Source organism: Xiphophorus hellerii, chromosome 19 (assembly GCF_003331165.1).
Source record: "Xiphophorus hellerii strain 12219 chromosome 19, Xiphophorus_hellerii-4.1, whole genome shotgun sequence".
Classification (NCBI taxonomy): Eukaryota; Metazoa; Chordata; class Actinopteri; order Cyprinodontiformes; family Poeciliidae; genus Xiphophorus; species Xiphophorus hellerii.
In genome coordinates, this window is record NC_045690.1 from 24,618,963 (window position 1) to 24,640,909 (window position 21,947).

A 21,947-nucleotide genomic window follows, 5' to 3' on the forward strand; every position below is an offset into this window, starting at 1 on the left:
TGCTATAATAAAGTCAATATATGACCAGAATAAAGTTGTACGCACAAAAACACAAATCTTACAAAGTAGTCTTAGTCTAGTTTCTAGTGGAAATATTTTTCGTTCACTTGAAATAAGACAAAACTGAATCACAAGTAACTTTTCAGCAAGAAATAAGTTATAAGTGAAATAATCTGCAAGTGGAACAAGACATTTTTTCCTAAGCTAAAATATATTTGTTACACTGGCAGATTATTTCACTTACAACTCATGCTTTTTTATCAATATTAAGGAATTATGGACTTAAAACAAGCGTGTTGAAAAGTTACTTGTAAGTTAGTTTGGTCTTATTTCAAGTATTCAAAGGTATGTCTACTAGAAACTAGACGAAAAATACTTGGTAAGATTTTATGTTTTTGCGACGACATGAGTAACGACTTTTTTCTCGTAATTTTACGACTTTCTTCTGGGAAGAAGAAGAAAGTCGTAAAGTTATGAGAAAAAAAAAGTTGCATTCTACTTTTATGACTTTATTATCATAATGTTAGCACTTTATTCTTGTAATAAAAAAAAATCTCTTAATCTGGCCCTAACCCTCCGTTGTAGCTTCAACATTTTTATTTGTGAAATACTTTGAAAACCACGAGTCCTTTTTTCTTCCACTTTCACAACTATGCACTACATTGTGTTGGTCTACCATGCCAAATCCTAATACATAAAGCACTCTGTAAAAATGAAACTGTCTCAAATCCCCTTCAAAAACTGTTAAGATTCTGCTTCATGTTATGCAATATGCTGGCATATGTTTCTTGTCCGTAAACTGCCCTGAACATGGAACCAAATGGGGGTGAAAACCAACTTATTCATGTCAAAGTGTCAAAAAAAGACTTTAAAGGGTTAGAGTTTAAAAGGAGACAAACATCTAGGGAGAAACTAATCAATAAGACATTCCTCTCTTTGAGTGCCACAGTTGAGAAGGAAACCATTTCAAACACACAGAGTTTATTACTGAGCGTAATGTAAACCGAGCAAAACAGAGTGACGCACCGGGACCTGTTCTGAAGAAGAAACACAGTCCTAACTTTGCAGTAATCAAAGCTCAGTCCGGCATCGCCGGCTTTGAACTCTTGGGTTTAACCAATTTTATGCCTTGCGGGAGCATGTCTCCGGGCTGTTTTCGTGCAGAGGGAGATGAGACCATTAAGGTTTTCTCACCTCTGCCTTCAACTCAGTAGTCAGTCATCTGCAGTGCATTTCTGCATGCTAATACAATCCTACAGGAAAGAAGAAGGAGAAAAAGAACCAGTCCTCAAACGCAGAGCTCGTCAAACCCGCATAAAACAAAACAAAACAAAAAATCGACAAGAATAAAAGCGAGATCTCATTGGGCGATCGTCGTGAACATCTCAACCCTGCGGGTACGGCGTTGCGTAACCCCGCCATATGCCCGTGTTGATGTTGATGCGTGGCCCCCGCAGCAGGGGCATAAAGGGGACAGCCACCTTTACTGGTTGTGGCTCTTGATCCAGAGCCAGATGAGTGTGAAACCACAGAGTGATGATGCCATCTGGAGCAGCTGTCAGCCAAGGAATCTCTTTCAGGCTTATTAGAGGGAGCAGAGGAACAGGAGGGGTGTTCTCTGCAGCTCAAAGAGAGGTAGAGGGAGGACACGAGGCACCAGAGTGGCACAGAACCAGGAAAAAAGGAAATTACTGCAGGCTGAAAGAGGAGAGATGTTGATCCGCTTCTTCCCATGCTCTGATGACTTTCCTCAAAAAGAGAAAGTCTGGATGCGGGACACAGTTTGAGGGGGGGGATCCGTGAAATCCTACCGTAGCTCCAATAGTTTTGAAATGTTTTAGGGGGGATAACGCATTTGCAAATAAACGGTATACGGAGGGAATTAATCAAAAGACATGGAAAATAATTAACTCTAACTTGAAAGTGGCTGGAGCCGTGTTGCATCATAACCAGTCCTGGGTGTGTGCAGCGCTGAGGCTAATTATTGTACATCCCCATCCCGTTTGTGACCAGAGGCACACAAACAACTTTTCGGAGTAATTATTCTCCAAACACGTCGGCCGTGTTGGCCGACGCTCGCGGCGTACGAGCGGCGGTCTGTTTATCAGCAGAAAGCCTTTTTTTAATCTGTTCCGTAACAGAGCGGATGAAGCGGGTTTGTGTTGTATGTTTATGCCACGAGTTGTCCTTTTCGCCAAGATCAAGAAGGAGGAGAGCGTTGCACCCCGCTGGTGACAAAGACCCAATGAGCTTCTCTGGTTTCCACGAGGACGGCAGAGCTCGGGTAAATGTGCTCTGTTTGATGATAAAAGCTGGTTCAGTTATAATGAGGTGAAAAGTCTAGTTTTCCCATCTCTGAAATTTGAAATTCGTCAAAAAAGAAGATAGTTTAGTAGTAGATTGATCCCCTCTGACCTTTATCACAGACTGTTTCGAGCAGCGTTGTAGCGACTGAGTTATTGACCAAAACCCGCCTGTTTGGAATTGATTCTGAACCATAATTAGTGGAACACTGACCAACATATATGATGTGTATTGATTGTTTTGATGATGGAACTCTATAGATTTAATGGTTTTTTCTCAAATTGGTGACTATGAAGTTTCTGTGTTTTTATGATGTAAAGCACTTTGAACTTCCTTCCTCCTGAAATGTGCTATACAAATAAACTTGATTGATTGATTGATTGATTGATTGATTGATTGATTGCGTATTCACTCCAGCCCCGTTTAGTCCGTTTTAATCAATCTTTTTTTTTGTTTGCCTAGAGAATGCGGTTTGTTTGAGGAGGTGTGAATGGGGAGTCGTACCCTGATGTGGAGCAAAAACGCGAACTCCGGCTCGGTTCCAAATGAATATGTGAATGCCGAGCAGAGTGCAGTTGCTTCTTCAGAGGCTTTTGTGGCATTTTCTTCAGTGGTTCTTGGTGAAGCACCACCACAGGCGAGGAGGGGAACAGGTTGCTCAAAAGGTTTGGTTCGTTTGACACAGTGGCGTGTGAAAGTGAACCGTACCGGGTGAAAATATAGCAAATGTCGCCATTTTGGTTCACTGTCAAACTGATTCTACTGGATCATATTTAGGGAAATTGGACAAAAGGAGGCTTAATCCAAATATGTGCCACACTTTTCGGATTTTTAATGTAATTTTTAAAGACACCTTTGTCTCTATTTTATAACTTTTACTGCATTTTTTTTAGAACTATTGTTATCGTATGTCAGGTAAAATCACAATACACTGAATTCATGGTTCTAATACCAGGATAGAATTATGAACGTTCCTGGGTTATGAGCTCTTTCCAAAGCCGAGTACTTTCTGTTTAATTTGAAGTCAAAGTTTATGCAAACGCTAGGTGCATACAGAGTTTATCACAACTCCTTTTACAACTAAAGGCTTCATCCCAGACAGTGAGGTTTCTACCATTGTTAATGTGTTCTGATAGGGTCGTGCTAAATATAGGACGGCTACCTGAGGCCTCTTAGGATGAATCAGTCTAATAGCTGTTGTCATCCCAACTTACGCGAAGAACTCCCAGCACTGAGAGCACTGGGTCTAGCTTTTAACAAGCAGCACAAACCACTGCAATCTGCACTGCTGGCCCCCCAAAAGAACCATTTTAATGCTATGATTATGTATTTTAATTTTAATTTTGAACAATGAGAGTACATTGAGAAAAACTTTTAGGTGAGCCCGTCCCGCTGGAATAATGGCAAGCGCAAACGTTATGATGAGTCACTCGCATTGTTAAATTATGTGGGGAAAAGAAAATGGATGTGAGCCGATGTAAAGCTGAATGGGGCCCTAACCTGGATTTATCATGGGGCAATCAGTAACTTAGATTTCCTCTACATCACCCAAAGATTTATGCAATATACATATAACACATCCTATGCAGTCTGTCCTTATCTGGCATTTTAGCTATTGTGGGTATAATGTACAACACTTCAACCTTAACCTATTTAGAATTACACCATGTTCCAAATTATTATGCAAATTGGATTGAAGTGTCATAAAGATTAAATTTTTTGTTGTGCTATTAAATTTATAGATGGTATTGTGTGTCAGGGCTCTTTGAATCACTATAATTAATTTCAGAGAGCTGGTTGATTAGTTTGTCTGGTGAGTCAATTAAAGAAAATCTACTTAAGAAGGATGTTCCACATTATTAAGCAGGCCACAGGTTTCAATCAATATGGGAAAGAGAAAGAATCTCTCTGCTGACGAAAATCATCAGATAGTGTAGTGCCGTATGAAAACATTAGATATTTAAGGAAAACTGAAGCATTATCGTACTGTGAAGAGATTTGTGGCTGATTCAGAACAAAGATGGGTTTGTACAGATAAAGGCAAAATGAGGAAGGTTTCTGATAGACAAATTCATCGGATTAAGAGAGCAGCTGTTAAAATGCCCTTACAAAGCAGCAAACAGTTATTTGAAGCTGCTGGTGCCTCTGGAACCTCAAGGTGGAGGATCCTCCAGAGGCTTGCGGTGCATGAAGCTACTATTGGGCCCCCTAACCAGAGCTCACAAGCAGAAACGGTCTCAGTGGGCCCAGCCGGACATGAAGATTAACTTTCAAACAGACTTGTTCACTGATGACTGCTGTGCAACCCTGGATGGTCCATATGGACGCAGTAGTGGATTGGTGGTGGACGGCCACCACATCACAACACGGCTGTGACGTCAGCAAGGAGGTGGTGGAGTCATGCTTTGGGCCGAAATCATGAGGAGAGAATCATTGGTCGAACCCTTCAGAGTCCCTGAAGGTGTGAAAATGACCTCAGCAAAGAATATGGACTTTCTGACTGATCACTTTCTTTCATGGTTCAAAAAGAAGAGCCGTAACTTCAGTATGGGTGAAGCTGCCCAAAAGTAGGTGAGCTAAGTTGGTGGTAAATTCAAAAAGACTTGAGGATGTAAAATCTGCCAAATGTGTGTCAACTAAATATTGAGGAAAAGGCTGTGAAAACAATATTTAATTTTGTATACATTTTTCATATTTAATTATTTATAGATACATTTTCTATTCTATTTAATGTATTTATGGACATTTACTCAAGTAATCACATCTAGTATAAATATATAGTATACTATGATTTCATTTTTGGACAAATAATTTATTCATTGTATTGGAGCAACCTTTAGCCCAAGGTAGCATAAAACCTGGGACCGGCCCTGCTCCTGTGGTAAAACATACCGAGACGTCCAGCTGATCTAAAGAGTCCCGTCAAATCAAAAGTTAGAGGCAACTTTTCCTGTTGTGGCGACAGGCTGGGTGGACACTCGAAGTGCGCGCTGTGGGGCGTGGTCACTGTACCGTCCTGGCACCGTTTGGGCGCGTGCTGTCACCCACACCTGGAGATGACCGGTGGCTAATTTGAGCACGCGCCCGTTACTTTCACTTTGATGTACCGGCAGAATTGAAGTCGCGCGTCTGTTTAGTCACATACTGGAGAATAAAACGAGCGAAGGACTTCTTTATTTTATTTTTGCCGTATTTTGGAAGACGGGGACGTCATGAAAACTGCGAAGGAAGACGGCGAGATGATGGGAGTGACGGTAAATCGATTTGTAGAAGGTAAGGTAGTCACCTTTGTCAATTGGGCAGCGTGTTTTTTTTTCTTTTGCTTACCTATTTTGGCCCGTGAACAACCCTTCTACTATTTCTGTATATTTGTATAAATTGAAACCATCGCATTTCCTCTTAATTACTTGCTAAATGTATTGCTGCAGGTAAGTAAAAGCACCTGACCTCAGAGGTAAAATACGTAAAATTTTCCTCGTTAAAACTGAATTTTTTTCATGTAAGGCATTTAGAAGAATACATGCTACTCCTTTATAAAGTGTCTTTATTAAGGCAAATATGACATTTAATTAAGTGTTAATTTTTGCTGACTGGATGAAAATGGTCATATTAAGTTGACGTATGAGATACCCAGAGTCGGTATAAGATTATGAGGGGCCCAATTTGTGATTTGATTTCCTAAAGCTAATTTACATCAGTCACCACAACATTTCCCAGATAAATGGTCCAAAGTTTATTTCGTTGTGTTTTGTACGTTAATGTTTGAGGTTCCTTAACTATGTGTACGTATGTTTGAATTTTTTATTTTTTATAAGAAATTGATTATCAAAAAAACATTTTGATCTTTGAAATACCCATAATTGAACTTTCAAATATATTGGTAAAATAGTGAGATTACATGAACATTTTATAAGATTAACTGCGGGGTGATTCATGTCCTTCAGAATGCCTTGAAATCTGTGAGTAGTTGTGACTCTCACTTGCTTGATTAAAAAAAGAAGAAGATGAATGTCAGTTAATTGACATGTAACAGACCCTTATTCAGCCAAAAGGACAGTCTTTACTGCAAGACATTTAATCATTAAATAACAATATAGAATATTCTGCCTTGAAGCATAAAAGTTCTCATCCCTTTTTAGAGTAAAGACTTGGATAAAAGTGTTCACACGATGGTTGAAGTTGGCACTTGTAATGGCTAATTTAACATTAGCTCAGGTATCAAATATGTGGAATTTGAAAACCTAAAGTTGTTAAATCTCAGAGATATAGGAATCCATGTGGATTGAGCAACTGAGCATTTTCAGATTTGTCCATGACGTATGTGATGCATCACTTTGACGCTATGAAGTTTACTGGAAACGGCCTACAACATAAACAACCATCCTCCACTGCAAAGAGAGCGGTGCCAAGACAAACAAGATGGCTGCTTATTTAAATTTAATATTTGGAAGCGTGGCCAACATGGACTGAACGACTTCGTTCACTTCCTCCACTAAAACTACAGCCAGACCACAATTTCAAAAGTGCAGAAAAACAGCATCATTGTTCATAGCTCCCCCTGTTTTCTGATTGGCCCAGTAGAGATTCTTTCAGAGGAATCTAAGTCAATGGCAGAAAGTCCAGACGTGGCTCTGAAGGAAATGAGAGCTGCATGGAAATGTGTAGGAAGGCAATGACCAGTTTAATTCATAATGATGAAAACAAAACAAAAAAATGATCTCAATAAAAGTCCACCATGTTTTTACAGTGGGTATGGAATGCTTTTAGCCTGTGTTCTTTTGGAGCCAAACACATTTTTGAATTGTAGCCCAAAGGTTTGGTTTCATCAGCCATAATCCAATCACTGACAAGGTCTTGAGAGATTTTAGCCAGGTCTCGATGTTATCTTTTAAAAAAAGGTGAAGGGTTTTCTTTCTGCATACCTTTGCCTCAGTCCAGGCCAGTGAAGAATACAGGAGACTGTTGTTGTATGTAGTTGGCAGAGATTCGCCCTTTAGTTTTGCTGTCAGCCTCTTGGCAGCTTCCCTGACCAATTTGTCTTGCCATCTATTTGGAAGTAATATCCAGTGTTTATTGGTGTCCATATTATCACATATTTTCTCCTGTGACTGAAGACTGTATTCAATGTTGTCAGTTGGGGACAATAAGTATTTGATACACCAATTTTCAAGTATTCCCAGTAAAGAATGGAGAGGTCTCTAGTTTTCACTATAGATAAGTCTGTCGCAATTACTAAATCACAAGATGAATTAAAATGAGCTCCATAATTACCCCTCAAAAAATCAACATTTCTTTTGGGGTAATATTTTTAAGATGTTTTTGAGGGGTAACTTTAATTAGAGAGGCATAATAATTCATTTTATGGTTTCGGTTGTAAGTTAATATTTTCGTTTCATTTATTATTTTTGGTTGTCCTGGTTTTGTCTTGGTTATTTAGAATATCTTCTTCTTATCTATATACAGTACATACAGTATATATAATATATCTTATTTAGAATATCATCAAGTTCTAAGTGTTCTTTACAAAATTAAAGTTTACATAAAAATGCAAAATTTGTTATCACGACGGGCTTAATTACAGGTACATTTCAATTGTTAAAGATGCGATCTAAAATCAAATCCAGAGAAATCACATTATATGACTTTATAATAATCATTTCACATTTTAATTAATTAATATGATCACCATGAAATGTTTGCAAATTGCAGTGTAGCCTTTTAGGTTTGTTTACTATCCTCTTTCTGAGGCCCTGATGTGGAAAGAGTCCAGAAATAATTTACTCAAGTAAAATATGGTTTATGCAGGAGAAAGTTCTGCTCATGGATTTTACAAAGGAGGTGAGAACATTTTGGTCTCAAATTTTAATCAGATCACCTTTTTATAAATTTAAAATGCAACACTAAATAAAATATGTTAGGATATGACATCATGAATATTTTGCCAGTACTATTATATTATATATATAAAAAATTGAGTTTTGTGTGATTTCATCAGGGGTTTAATAATTCTGGTCTTAGCTGTATTTTTTTCATTAGCAGATTATTAATTGCATTGTGGAGGGGAAAAAATGGCAACATTAAAGTGACTTTTTTTTGGAGGATTGTTAATGTTCTATGATTTATTCTTAATATGTGTAATAATTAAGCTCCACTATCTCCAGTGGACGATAACATGATCAGTGTTTGGGAGATGACAGTTGTAAATGAATTGTGCTCACAGGGATTTTTTGTTTGACTTCTTTAATCTGTTAATTTGTTATTTCTGTTCTGTGTACAGTAGTGTAATACAAACTCAAAAGATTTAGGAAGGAGAGGTCAAGTTTGAACTGGGCTCCTTGTAAATAAGCATGGAAAAATGTCAATTTATTTCCTACATTTACGGGTTTCCCCCAGTGTATTATAAGCCTGGCAGGCCACCGGGCTTTACTTGTGCCCCCACCAGGCTAAGCATTGCTTACTTGCTTAGGTCTTTTTAAAATGTTTGCAATTTTTAAGAATTTGTTGTTGGTGTTTAGGTATTAATCATCTAGTTTTTCAATAACACATGATTATCAAGTGATATTTTCAAATTTCCTGTCAACTTTAAACATTGTTTTAACTCAAAAACACAACGGTCCACTGGATGAATGATTGCTCTAGCACACAGCCACTGGGCTTAGCAAGTTTTCTGGGGGAAACCTTGTATTTCAGACAGACACGTGTTATATTATGACTGCTAATATAGTTATTAAACTGTTGAAGAAATCCTTTAATAGAGGAGCCATGTTGCGATGACTCCCTGAAGGTGGAGTTTCAGAAAGGACAGGTATTTTTAAAGAGACAGAGGCCCAATTTGAAGCTGTCAGATTTATTAGTCAGATTTCTTTTGAGTCATATTTGATATACATAGCGTTTTTATAACAACTGTAAGTAACATAGTTACTTGATTTTTCAATAAAACAGCACCATGCCTCTGGAAAACACACAACACTGCTCCTTTAAGATCTATATTCTGCAATTTAGCTTGTGCTTCAGGACAGATTAGTCCCAACCTGAGAAGGAGAGCACATTTCTTGCATCCACACAAGTTTTCATCCCAGGCAAATGTGTGTTTGGAAATTTTCATCACACCTCAGATCGCAGTGGAGCAAATATTGAACACCAAAGGAAAGCAAACGGTGTCATCAGTCCAAAATGGATTGAAACGAGCAGCTTTCACTTATAAAGTGAAATGTACTATAGTGAAAAAGCATGTGAATCATAGCCAATGTTTATGCTTATCTTCCTGCAGAAGGATGTACCTACTGTCTCCTAAACTTAACAACCTTTGAGTAGAACACGTAGGTATCGACAATAATATATAAAACATAAAATAAGCCTAATTGTGCAGGCTTATTTTCTTTAAAAGCAGTTTTGAAGTAACCGTTTATCAATTGTTTGTTTTTTTTATTTGTTTTTTTTAGCTTCTTGTATAACATAATGGGGCTTATAATTTGAACGAGTCACTGAGGCTCAAACTATTAACCTTTTGAACTCCCATTTGCTTTAGCTCATCATGTAATACTCTAATGTTGAGCCACAAAGTTCTGAGCCTTTTTCTAAATTCTCCTTCCTTTTTGACCTTGAATTTCCCCCCTAAACGCACTTTTTTTTTTTTTTTTTACATCATCCATTGAATATTGTGTAACTGCCTGTCTTTGTAGGATTACCACTTTTTTTTATATAAATATATATATATATATGCCATTTGGCTGGCACTCTCATCCTGAGCTCCTCGTGGAGTTGAGAGTGCATACATGTTGTTTTTGCTTCCTTTGGGATTTGAGCCTCTATCTCTGACGCTGTTAACGCCATGCTGTACATGTTGACCTACTCCAAAGAGTCCACCCATGACCCTGTTAATGCTGTGCAGCTAGCATTAAAGTCTTCTGCTCAAATATCATTGTTTTAATAATTAAGAGTTTTATCAAAAAATACAAAATATGCCTTATATTAAATTTGATCCCCCTTTTTTGCTTCCAATTGGAAGGTGTCATATACTTAATATTTTTTAAAGGGTAAAAACAAAATTATACACAATTCATTTCTAAATGCTAGCTGCCAAATTTGGAATTGTATACAGTCTAGAGATGAACCCATCAACGATAGGTGATTTCCAGGTAGATAGATTGGTTTTCATCCCATTAGGAACTGAAAATCTGATATCTTTATTTTGTTAGCATACCTAAAAGCTATCAGCGCTGAGAAAACAGTTTGGTGTTCAAAGCAAGTGTTTTTTAATAATGTTGAAATGTTTAATAATGTAGTTGGAACTCAAAAAGTATAAGAAGCTACAAAAAGATGTCATACAGAGGCAATTCAGCTTTTTAATTAACCTACAACAACAGACTCAAACCTGGTGGCAGCTGGTCGTCTCATTCCCTTGCCAGTTTTATCATTTGTACCCGACTTTTTTGGGTACAAAAAGGAGCCATCTGCCACAGGGCACCAGTTCTTTCTTGCCTTGGAAATATTTGTAAAATGACCCTGAGTCAACTTCAGCAGACAGCAAGGCTGCAAATATTACAACAAGTTTGTGCAGTCTTATACTGGGAAGCTTTCAAACACTCGCTGAGTTTCCATTGATCTTAAAATTGAGCAAAATAAATTTGCTTGATGGAAACGGTAGTTTTGATTAAAAATCCTTTTGTTCAATAAGTATTCACATTAGGATGAGGTGGTTTTTCAACCGTAACAAAATTGAAATTAAAAACAAAAACTGAATGGAAAGACTTTTTTCACAATACCTCAGTTTGCATACAGCAGAAATGTGCTGATTTGTAGGCAGCTGGCTCCATTAGATGTCTTGCAGCATTACACAGTTCATAAAAAGTTGAATTTGTCATGTTGAGTCCATAGCTCTTTTGTGAAATCACCGACTATTTCCCCCAAATCCTGCATACGCAGCCGCTCCCCAAATAAGAAGCTTCTCGCGCTAACTTCTCAATAAGACACCAACTTCTCTCTGATGACTGATAAATGATGAGTGCTAGTACTAAACTGCAATACTATGTAATAATTTATTATGTGTTTAACTGTTAGCATCTGTCACTGCCATGATTTTTAATGATTATCACATGAACAAGTTTATTCATGCATGACTTTAATTGCATTTCTCATTTAATGGAAACGCTCCAATTGCAAAATTGTGTTTTTTCGACATTGACAGAATATCAAAAAGGTTTTGCGCACATTTGTAATGGAAACTACGGTATGTCATGGAACATGCAGGATTCACAAATCTTGGTGAAGTGGTGGAAACACTCAAGTCTGACTTTTTCGCAGACCAACACGTGTGCACAATTCCTTCATTTTGAACCTCACATTGAGCTAAGTAATCTTTTATTCCACAGACTCTGCTTCTGATATTGGACAAATGCAGTTGTGTCTGGGTAGCTGTTATGATAAACTGTCTACTTAGGCACTTGTCAATACATCAGAGCTGCACCGTGTTGATATAACTTCAGTTTAAAATTCTGGCTGCTTTCATGGATAATGAACTGCCTTCAGTCCAGTAACACAAATTACGGAAACTGTTAGAGGCATGAGTTGGAATTCTGATGAACTAAGTTACCTTGTAGAATTTCCTTCCTGTGGAGCGCATCGACCAGCTACATCTATTGACCCATTGGTATGTAAATAAGCGTGACATCCACAGAAAACACAGCAGAAAGTAAAACTCTATGGCATGATATGATGTTGCAAAGTTCAATATGTTAAACTTTGAATTGTTTCTCAACTTTATACTGCACAAATATGTCCTATGTTTATTATATGGATTTAGCTAGCAGTGTTAGAGGTGAAGGAAAGCTGAATCAGTGTTGCCAGATTGGGCCTGTTTCTGAAAAACACAAAACTCGTAGTAAAATGCCGTGTTATTTCACTTATCTTATTAGTTGATTTATTTTGAAATCTCTAGAATCTGTTGAACGTGACATCATCAATGATTTGTCATTGGTTAATCAAGTGTAGTAGTACTGCTATGTAGTCGTATTGTAAAACGGAAATCCCAGGGCAACATTATTATTATAAAGGACATATTGCCACAAAAAACTCAAGCCTCATTGTGTTCAAAGAGCCTCAATGGGATTTGGTTCTGGTCAGAATATTATGAAGGACAACTAAAAATGTCATGAATTGTCTCAAGTCTGAATGCAGTCGATGACCCATGGGACACAAGATTTTTATATACAGTACAGACCAAAAGTTTGGACACAACTGTGTGTCCAAACTTTTGGTCAGTACTCAGTTCAGACCAAAAGTTTGGACACACCTTCTCATTGAATTCAATGAGAAGGTGTGTCCAAACTTTTGGTCTGTACTGAGTACTGATATACTGTATATACTGTATATACAGTATATATACTGTATATATACATGGTACCATCAACATGAATTTTATTAAAGGTTGGAATTCGTTGGGTTTTACGTTGCTTTTGAGCTGGAAACTGTCGGTCAGACCTGGCAACCCTGAGCTCAGCGTCTTATTGTTTGTACTGTTAGCAGGAGGAACATCTGTTTTAGCTCTCTGCTCCTGCTGGTTTTTGTCTCCAGAATTTATTCTTGAAGTTCTTTAGATAAGTGTGACAGATTACATTTGAGTTTGAGTGAAACCAAACATAAAAACGCTTTATCACTTCTCTACAATGGCAGCCTTAAGAAAATCGGAATTAAGGACCGAGTCTACATTCTCTAGAGAATACAAATGATGCTAATGTTTACAGCTGCTAATGCTAACAACAAGGCTCCTGAAACGTTGGTCCAGAAAAAGCTAGATTTTCATACGACAGTGGCCCTTTTTTTGGTCTAATTTAATAATGTGATGATGTCATGATAAACGATGGGTTCCACCTAGGCTGTCTTCTCTAATGGGTGTAAATCAACTGAAAAGTGTTCAAGGTGTATACTTAGATGTCATTTTATTGTTAGCAGCTGAAAAAAAGGGGTAAAAAAGGCTCTTTCGACTCTTTCCCACAACCTTAGTGCGTTTCTAATGTTTATGGATGCATTGGATGAGCTTGATAATAATGTTAATTGTTGTCGGAGTCATTCATTAACACCTGCGTGGTGAGAGTGTGGTGAAAGTAAGTAGCTACTATCAAAGTCATTAATCACTCGGCTCAAATGCGGCGACATTGGCCAGTCAGTTAAGTTCCAGCTCATTTATTTGCCTTTAGAAACCCTTATCTGCTGAAATCTAATGAACATGTTTGTTCAGAGTTAAATTAATGGAGGCTTAATTAAAGATTTGTAGCTAATTATTTAACTTTATTGCAACTTAATCTGCCACATTCGGTAGTAAGTAATCCGATTAAAACATTATCACAATGATTTCAGTGACCTTCTCTTTTCATTTCACCTTTAGGAAAATCCCCGTTTCCTCTGATTGTTCTATTAATTTTAGTCATTTTTATTTCTTCTTTTTTTGTAACAACTTTGATGTTAAAACACCAGGAAGCTATGGACTTGGGCATGTGCAGCTATCGTATTCTCACAGTATGACGACATTAGTTTTAAGTATAAACACAATAAAACAAAGCAAATTACACAACATTGCTTCTGTTTACTTTTTCCTTGAAACCTATAAATTGCTGACTGTAGTTCTTAAAGCTGCGCTAACTTATGTGAGGAGTGGCGCTCCTTTAGTTTTTATACCACTACTACAAATAAGTCTTGTTTCACTCTGGTCACCTCAGCACTTTCTCTGGCAACTCACAGACCCACCGGTGGATGGAAGTGTTCACTATGTCAGAACTTCTTCTGCAATTGTGTTTCCATCTCCCATGTAGAACATGAACTCTTTTTTGAAAAAAAAAAAAAGCAAAACAAAAACCACCTTAAGCGAGTGTAAAAACGTCTAATTTTGGTGAAATTGAAGCTATTTTAAATGTTGTCATTTCCAACAACCTTTTCCAATATGATCTTGCAAAACGTGCAAAAACACGTTGATAAAAACCCTGCTTCATAGTCATGGGCAATTTTATTCCCCTTTATTTCATATGCTTTATGAAAATTGCAAATTGCAATATTATAGTGCAATTTTACACTATAATATTTACAGGACTTTGCTGAACTGGTGTTTTTTAGATTGATTATTATTGTTCAACAATATTTGATAACTTAGCTGTAACTGGAACTATGAATTTGAACTCTAAACACTTGTGTCATTTTTACTAAAATCATGCAAATCACCAATTAACTGTGGTTCTATATTTGAAAAATGCACACATTTGAATGGTCAAATGTGTGTTTGGTGTGTTATTGCCAACACGCAGGCATTTTGTGTAGGGGTGTGTTTGTGCGTGTGCTGGTGTGTGTTGTCGCAGTGTACAGTTTGATGACAGACACATTTTATTATTCTCCATGGAAAGCAGCACTCAGCCAGCATCTGAAAATGGACAATGGAAGGCAGGAGCCGGTGAGGAGAAAAGGAAATCCCACCCAGTGTTTGTCCACTAACTGTGTCTTTGCTATCTTCCTGCTTAGAGCACAATACAGCGAGGTGCCCTTTGTAGTTTATTGCTGTTTTAATGCTCCCTGTAGGTGCGCAGAATTTTAAAGCTGGCTGCAGAGTGACATGTTTTCATAAGTCACCCTGGATAAGCAGAGGGAAGGTTAACTTTTTTAAAAAATGAGGCAGTTTGATCTGTTTTGATAATGGTGACAGTCACTCCTGCACTGGGGGCTGGCAGTTTCTGCTGTTTAAAATTAAAAACTCCTCTTGACCTGAATAATGATCATCAGGAAATTATATTTTTCCTCCAAATTGTATGTCGGTTCAATTCAATATTAGATTTTTTAACACATCAGATAACATTAAATGCACAAGCGGTGTTATTGGATTTACCTTGACCCTTGAACTGCATAATAAATTTATCTTTTTGGTGAGGATAGAGAAAATCTGCTCCTCCCTACCACTGATTAATGACACTGTCACACTCTATTATTAATGTTATTAACAATAAGAATGGCTCTCAATGCTTTTACATATAATTATCTGTACATACACGTTTTGTTTTATTTCAAACATCCAGATGTGTATCCAACCAAGCATGACGTTTTCGATGTGGTGTTTTGATCAGGTTGGTTTTTGTTTGTATTTTGTATTGTACTGAAAAGGGACCAAAGTAAGGGAAACACTCCTGCCATCTCTAGTGCTTCTTCTAGGGATGATTCCGGTCTTAACTTTCTCTTCATTTCCATACAGAGTTGGCTGAAATGAACTCTTTAAGAAACATCAAATAGATGGTGACCTTTAGTAGTGTCGGTGTTCTGAGCAACTACAGTTTCCAGTAGAGGGCAGTGTGTCTGTACTGTATATCTGTCTCAAAAGACAATGGTATTTACATTGTTTAGATTATGCTCATGCTAAATATCATTTGGCTGGAATATCTCTATTGGGGATGTGATTCATTTTCTTTTCTGTTGTTGCCATTGGAAGAGAAAACATTTATCTTTATTTTAGAGTGTAAATGGATGAACCACCGTAACTGAATCTGGAATGTATCTACATTGCCTGGCAAAAGTATTCAAACTTTTCAACGTTTTGTTTCATTACAATCACAAAGTTTAGCATAGTTATAAAACTACGGCATAATGATACAGATTTTTCACATTTTTACTCATTTAAATATAAAAGGAATTGATTGCAGTTGTATCTCCCCTAATTTGGTCAGAAAACTAAACAATTTGTTTTAACCAGAGTAGAAACCATAAGGCCCATGTTAAATCTAGAGGACACACAAATCACAGGACTACTATTGGTTATACACACCACAAATGTAGCTGGTATATAAAAAAGCAAAGATCAGAAAACCATTTCTGGAAGAAAACCATGAGAAGTATTGTTTAAAATTGACCCCGAACCTCATAAATTCACAGAAAAAATGTGAAAAAGGAAAAAAAAAAGATTAGGATGTTTCTTGTGACCTACATGCAAAACTCTACATTGGGTGGAAAACTAATATTGAACAGACCCTTCATACTGTGAAATGTGGAGGTAGCTTCATGGTCTGGGAATGATTTCTGTCACCAGGAAGAGAATAGAGGCACTTCCAAAACCATGTTTTGTTTTTATGCTTTATGCTTGTCATATAAATCTAAAAGAAAAGAAAGAAAATCTTAAGTAGTGTGTTGTAATGCGAGTAATCCTTCAAGAGTATGTGCTGCATGTCTGTAGTTTGACATTTTGATTTTTTCTTTCTTTTTTGCATCCGATTGAAGGTTTTCTATCTGTTTTTCTAACCTCTTAAGGTTGACTTTCAAATTATATGTATCCAATACATATAAATATATACATACCGTATATACTGTATGTATGTATGTATATACATATACATCCATCACCTCCATCTCCATACGGTATGTACAGTATATATCCACTTTATATGCATATAAAATTTTTATTCATTGCAGACCTTTATTGTTAGATCCCAATACCTAACAAAGTAGGTCGCTAAAATTGGCCCCAAGACTTGGAATACATTTTTATAGTGCCCATTATTAATCAGCTGTTATTCTTCAGGCAGAAGAAGAAAGGATTTGATTGCCGCTTCACATCTGGGATGAAAGTAGATTTCATGGAAAAGAACAAATTTAGAAAAAGTCATGCTTCAGAACTATTTTATGCCAGAACTTGTGCTGTGAGAAAACATGAATTGCACAAAAATCCGTGAGGGACGGCGGAGTCCCTGCTCGAAATTCCGTGAAAGAGGTGTACGGAGCCCTGTGCAGGAAGAAAAACGGCGAGTGACTGAGGGTCATTGCGCACAACGGAAACCCTGTAAATTCTAGACACTAACAGGTACCATAGAATTGCACAAAAATCCGTGAGGGACGGCGGAGTCCCTGCTCGAAATTCCGTGAAAGAGGTGTACGGAGCCTTGTGCCAGAAGCCCATTAAAATGCTGTCTACATCGTTTTAAACTGTGTGATTGTGAGTTTGAGTGGGAATAAAAGTAGCAATAGGTATTTTGTTCCATATAACACAGTAGGAGTGTAACAGGTAAAACCTTCTATGGATGCAAAATCGACTAAAAACCCACCTGTTTAGGATTGTATTTGAAACGTAATCAATTACAAATTTATTGATGGAACCTGACTTAATGTCGTGTTTTGATTGTTGATTCTATGTTGCTTTGTGTTTCTGTGTTTGATATGATGTAAAGCACTTTGAAATGCCTTGCTGCTGAAATGTGCTATACAAATAAAATTTGATTGATTTGATTGAGTAAAAAACATTTCTTCAAGCTTCTACTTTTGACCATTTTGCTTCTTCAAACATTTATGTTATTTGAATCTTCAGGACAGATTAGTTGAAGTTGGAATTTTTGTATTGCACAAATGTACATTGTGTGGGCCATTCCTCTAAAGTTCACTATTGAATGAGCCTATATGAGGCATTGCCACAGCATACGAGGCCTTTGGTGACATACATGAGTCTGGAAAGCATGTTTGGTGAAACCATTATCCATTATCTAATGTTGGCATATTTTTTCCAAACACAAATCTAAACTGAAACAAATATTAATACTGTGAGACATGCTTTTTCTATTGTTTAAAAATCTATGTTTAGATGTAAAGTAATATTGAAGAAAGTTCGGTTTAGTAACAATTTGTGTTGCCGTAGATTGTAAATAACACCTGAGTCCGCTCTTATTTAGCAACCATCTGCATAGTACATTGAACTGCAGGTGCCATTACATTGCTACGGTAATGTGTGCATGAGTGTGTGTGTGTACCTGTGTCTTCTCAGTTACATTTCCCTGAGCTGTTTTTGCTTGAGAGAACATAATCAAGTTGTTCTTCCCCAAATTAAATCTGTAGCTAGTTTGTGACCTGAAATATGCCCTCATCCCCATGGCATTACTTTCAGCTCACTACTAAGGATTTTGTACAGACACACGCACACCCACGCCCACACACACAGATCCACGGCAAGGGAAGCTCGGAAGACTATGTTCTGATAGCTTCATGCAGCAACTTGACTAGAAACAATTCCTCCACTCGTCTCCCGTTTTTCTCTTCGACCTTCTCTTCCTCTCCTCCATCACCTTCTTTATTCTTTTGTTTCCTTCCTCATTCCTCCATTGGTTATTCCCAAGTGTTGTGATTATCACTGTGCCTTTCTTTCTTCTTGTGCCAGACTACAGCATAAACAACAACAAAGACTGCACTGAACAAAAAAAACAAAAAACAGACAGACCCTTTCTCATACCCCCACACGCATACACGCACACGCACACACACCGACGGGAAGGCTGACAGCTACATCTGCTAATAGACACACTTGGAGAGACTAAATAGACATCTTCCCATAGACGGAAAGACAAGAAAGCCGCCTACACACCCAGACAGCGAGGATTTGGTGAAACATAAGCACACACAGCGTGTCACCGCATACACACACTCAGTCATAATTCTAATACAGGTTGTCCCTAGTCAAAAGGAGCGAGCAGGATTCCCTCACTGATTGATGACTCACTGAGGCAATAGCCGTGGCTGTTTGGGCTTCATTATTGTCTACGCAGTGTCACCATTATACCTCAACTGATGCAGACGCAGCTACCTGAGCAGATGGGTCGTTTGGCGTCCAAATCACCAAATAAAAAGACTTACTAGTACAGGAGCATTTTGACATCCTAATGAGTCGTACACACCACATCCTGACATCTGGCACAAGGACAAAAGGACAGCACATACACTGCAGGAGCAGCAGCACTGCGCCGTGCAGTACCAGACTACAAATCAGTTATGACATAATTTCCACCGCTCTAAACGTGGCTGCATTCTACTTAATATAGTTTCCAGCAAACGGATCATATTTTTAAGGCAACCTTGTGAGGAGAGTTAGAATAGTTTTTGTAAATAAGATGATGGCAAATTGTTGAATTATATTTTGGATGAAGCAAAGGTAACACTTTACTGTGACAAACAGAAATAAAGCCACATACAGCACATTATCAAAGTATTCATATATTGTCGCAGTACAACTACATCTATTTTATAGAGATTTTATGTGGTAGATAGGGAGAAGAATATCTATTTTCCGAAGATCAACCAATAAAAATCTAAATGGGTATTAAACACTGATACCCCAAAATAAAAGGCAAGCAATAGGCAGGTTTTAGTCACAGGATTTTGATGACACACAAGTTTAAGTCAAGTTTATTTGTAAAGTAAATTTCAGCAACAAGGCAGTTTAGTGTATTTAACATCATAAAAACATTATAGAGTCATCAATCATGAAACAAGTAATAAACATTACCTCAGTGGTCACTGTAGATGGAGGGCAGGAAGTATAATCTCAGTGAAGGAATCTGTTGGAGAGACTCCATAATGAAGCTCTTCAGATCCACATTTAACACAAAGACAGATTGTTGTTGATAGAGGTTGACTGTTGGTGGCCAGACTAGCAACGCTACGTTACGCAAAGAGCTGGAGCAGCCTAAAAAGCCCCAAAAAAGTTCATATTTCATTGGGATTGATGTTAACTTGTTTCTCATGTAGCTAAGTATGACTCATGAATGCAGAGAATGACAGCTCTTCCTTTATCATCTCCAGATGTTCTGACATGTTTTCTTTTCTGCAAGCTAAAACGTAGGTGGTGGTTAGGTTTTAGCAATGATTGAATGTTGTGTTCGATTTAAATATATTTGTCTGTACATGCTGGATCACACAGAGCAACACAGGTTTTTGATGTCTTTTTATTGCATGTATTGAACAATTAATGTCCATAATACTTTAACCAAACAGCAACATGTCAGAGAACAGGTTTAATGTCTTTAGGCTGTAGGCCAGTCTAACTGACTGCATTTCACTATTGAAGTAAAATTTGAGCAAAAAATAAAAATAAAAATCTAAAACCTTTCAGAGAAATGAGGGCATCTTAGGAGTTTTTTTTCAGGTTTTACTTCATTTCTGGTAATCACCTTTTCTTTCCAGATAAGTTTATAACTCACTGGAACCACCTGAAGATCCCCCATAGGCCACCGCAATAATGAGACATGACGTTTTTCTTTTTTATGTTTTGTGAGAGAAACGAATGTAACTTCAGTCTCCAGACCTCATTTTGGCCCTTCAGGCAGGTTGGTAAGCAACACTGCAGGCTTGTTTTTCTTGAGTTTATTTGATCATTTGCTCTTATTGATATTTGGGAAAATCATGTCCTGCAATATGCTGTTTGATGTCTCAGTAGAGTGTGCTTATCATTACACCTGAGCTGAGTTTCATAGGTTAGGTGAGGACACTTGAATTAGCCTCTAGTTCACTGAGTGTTGTATTTGCACTCATGGTGTGTGACAATGCTTATCCAAAAAATAAAATAAAAAATTAATTAGATAAATTTGAAAAACAATAACTACTTCCCCTCCTTCTGATTCCATTATGGATATCTTGTACATAATGACTTGTTAATAAAAGTGGGGTATGGTCAAGTGGTGACACAAAGTTATAAAGTTGAATGTCATGTTGTGTTCTTTTATTGGAAAGAAATTAGAAAAAGTGGAAAACTCAACACCAAAGTCTTAAAACCTTTTTGGATGAAGTTACTGTCTTCACCCAAATTCCTTGGAAATCTTGTAGCAAACGATTGTTACTGGAGCGCTTGATAGAGGCATGACCACATTGCTGATTGGTCCATGTTTATTTCCCTGGCAACACTCCCTGTCTCTGTTTGTGTCACCTAGAGAAGGCAGATCCTTCTGGTTCTGACCAGATTTAAAAGCCACAATGGCGACTCACTGCAACCCCACGTCACTGAATGCTATATTTCTATTATCCTTCAATGTATGTCATTAAGACCAGTGATTGGACAGAGGGAGACTTGCAGAACAACCACAACAAATTGACTGAGTTCTTGTAAAAGTGAAGGAAAAACAAAAACCTCACACACAGTAACACATGTTCACTCATATATCCACAGCACAGCCTTTTCTTTTTTTTCTCCTTTTTTCGCTAATGTATCATGGCTCTGTATCTTGTACTGTGGTGCATAAAAGGAAAAAAAAAAAAAGTCTCAAACGGTTTTATAAACCGTGGGGGACAAAGGGATTGTTGGATTGTGCCAAATCAAAGAAATGAAAAATGGCTTATCTCACATCTATTCTAAATGGAAAAACAAAGAAAAAGCCCTGATATCCTCAGCTAACAAAAAGGTTGGCTAAAAACATTACATCTGTGGCACCAGCCTACTTATCTAGCGCATCTAACAGAAACGAACCTCTGTGTGAAAAACATACCTACTCCTCAAACTCCCACAACAAACTTTTAAACAAAAGACAATGCTCCAGAGCAGCAGCACTGCCGTACTCAGCATTCATCTGCTAGGAGCAGAAGGAGAGCCCAGAGCCACAGGTGAGGCTTTTTCATTGGGTAGACCTGGGTCTTAATTGGTCTTTTCAAATTCTCTACCCATTCAGAGCTTAAAATTTCAAAATTCCTGCATTTTGAACCTGAGGAGAAACATGAAAAAAAGGGCAGGAGAAAAACCATCAACAGTCTGCAAGACATGTAACATAATTTCAATGATTCTTCTGTCGTCTGCATAGTTATTATAAACAAGGTATAGTTCTCCATCATCTGAACTAAATAGGAACAAAAATTTAGAAATGAGTTAGAACCAACAA

General features: G+C 37.5%; 1 protein-coding gene across 3 annotated transcripts in view; it reads left to right on the forward strand.

Moving 5' to 3' along the window:
- Positions 1 to 4,859: 4,859 nt before the first annotated feature.
- slc4a11 (solute carrier family 4 member 11) overlaps positions 4,860 to 21,947 on the forward strand; it is a 142,562-nt gene continuing 125,474 nt past the window's right edge. Inside the window, exons 1-2 of one of the 3 annotated variants that reach the window (XM_032547115.1) lie at positions 4,860 to 4,875; positions 5,506 to 5,577. In XM_032547115.1, coding sequence (XP_032403006.1) covers positions 5,517 to 5,577 — 61 coding nt within the window. In that variant the 5' untranslated portion in view covers positions 4,860 to 4,875; positions 5,506 to 5,516. Of the gene's footprint in view, positions 4,876 to 5,350; positions 5,578 to 21,947 lie in introns of those variants that run through there. The other 2 variants (XM_032547120.1, XM_032547117.1) reach the window with 2 other exon arrangements.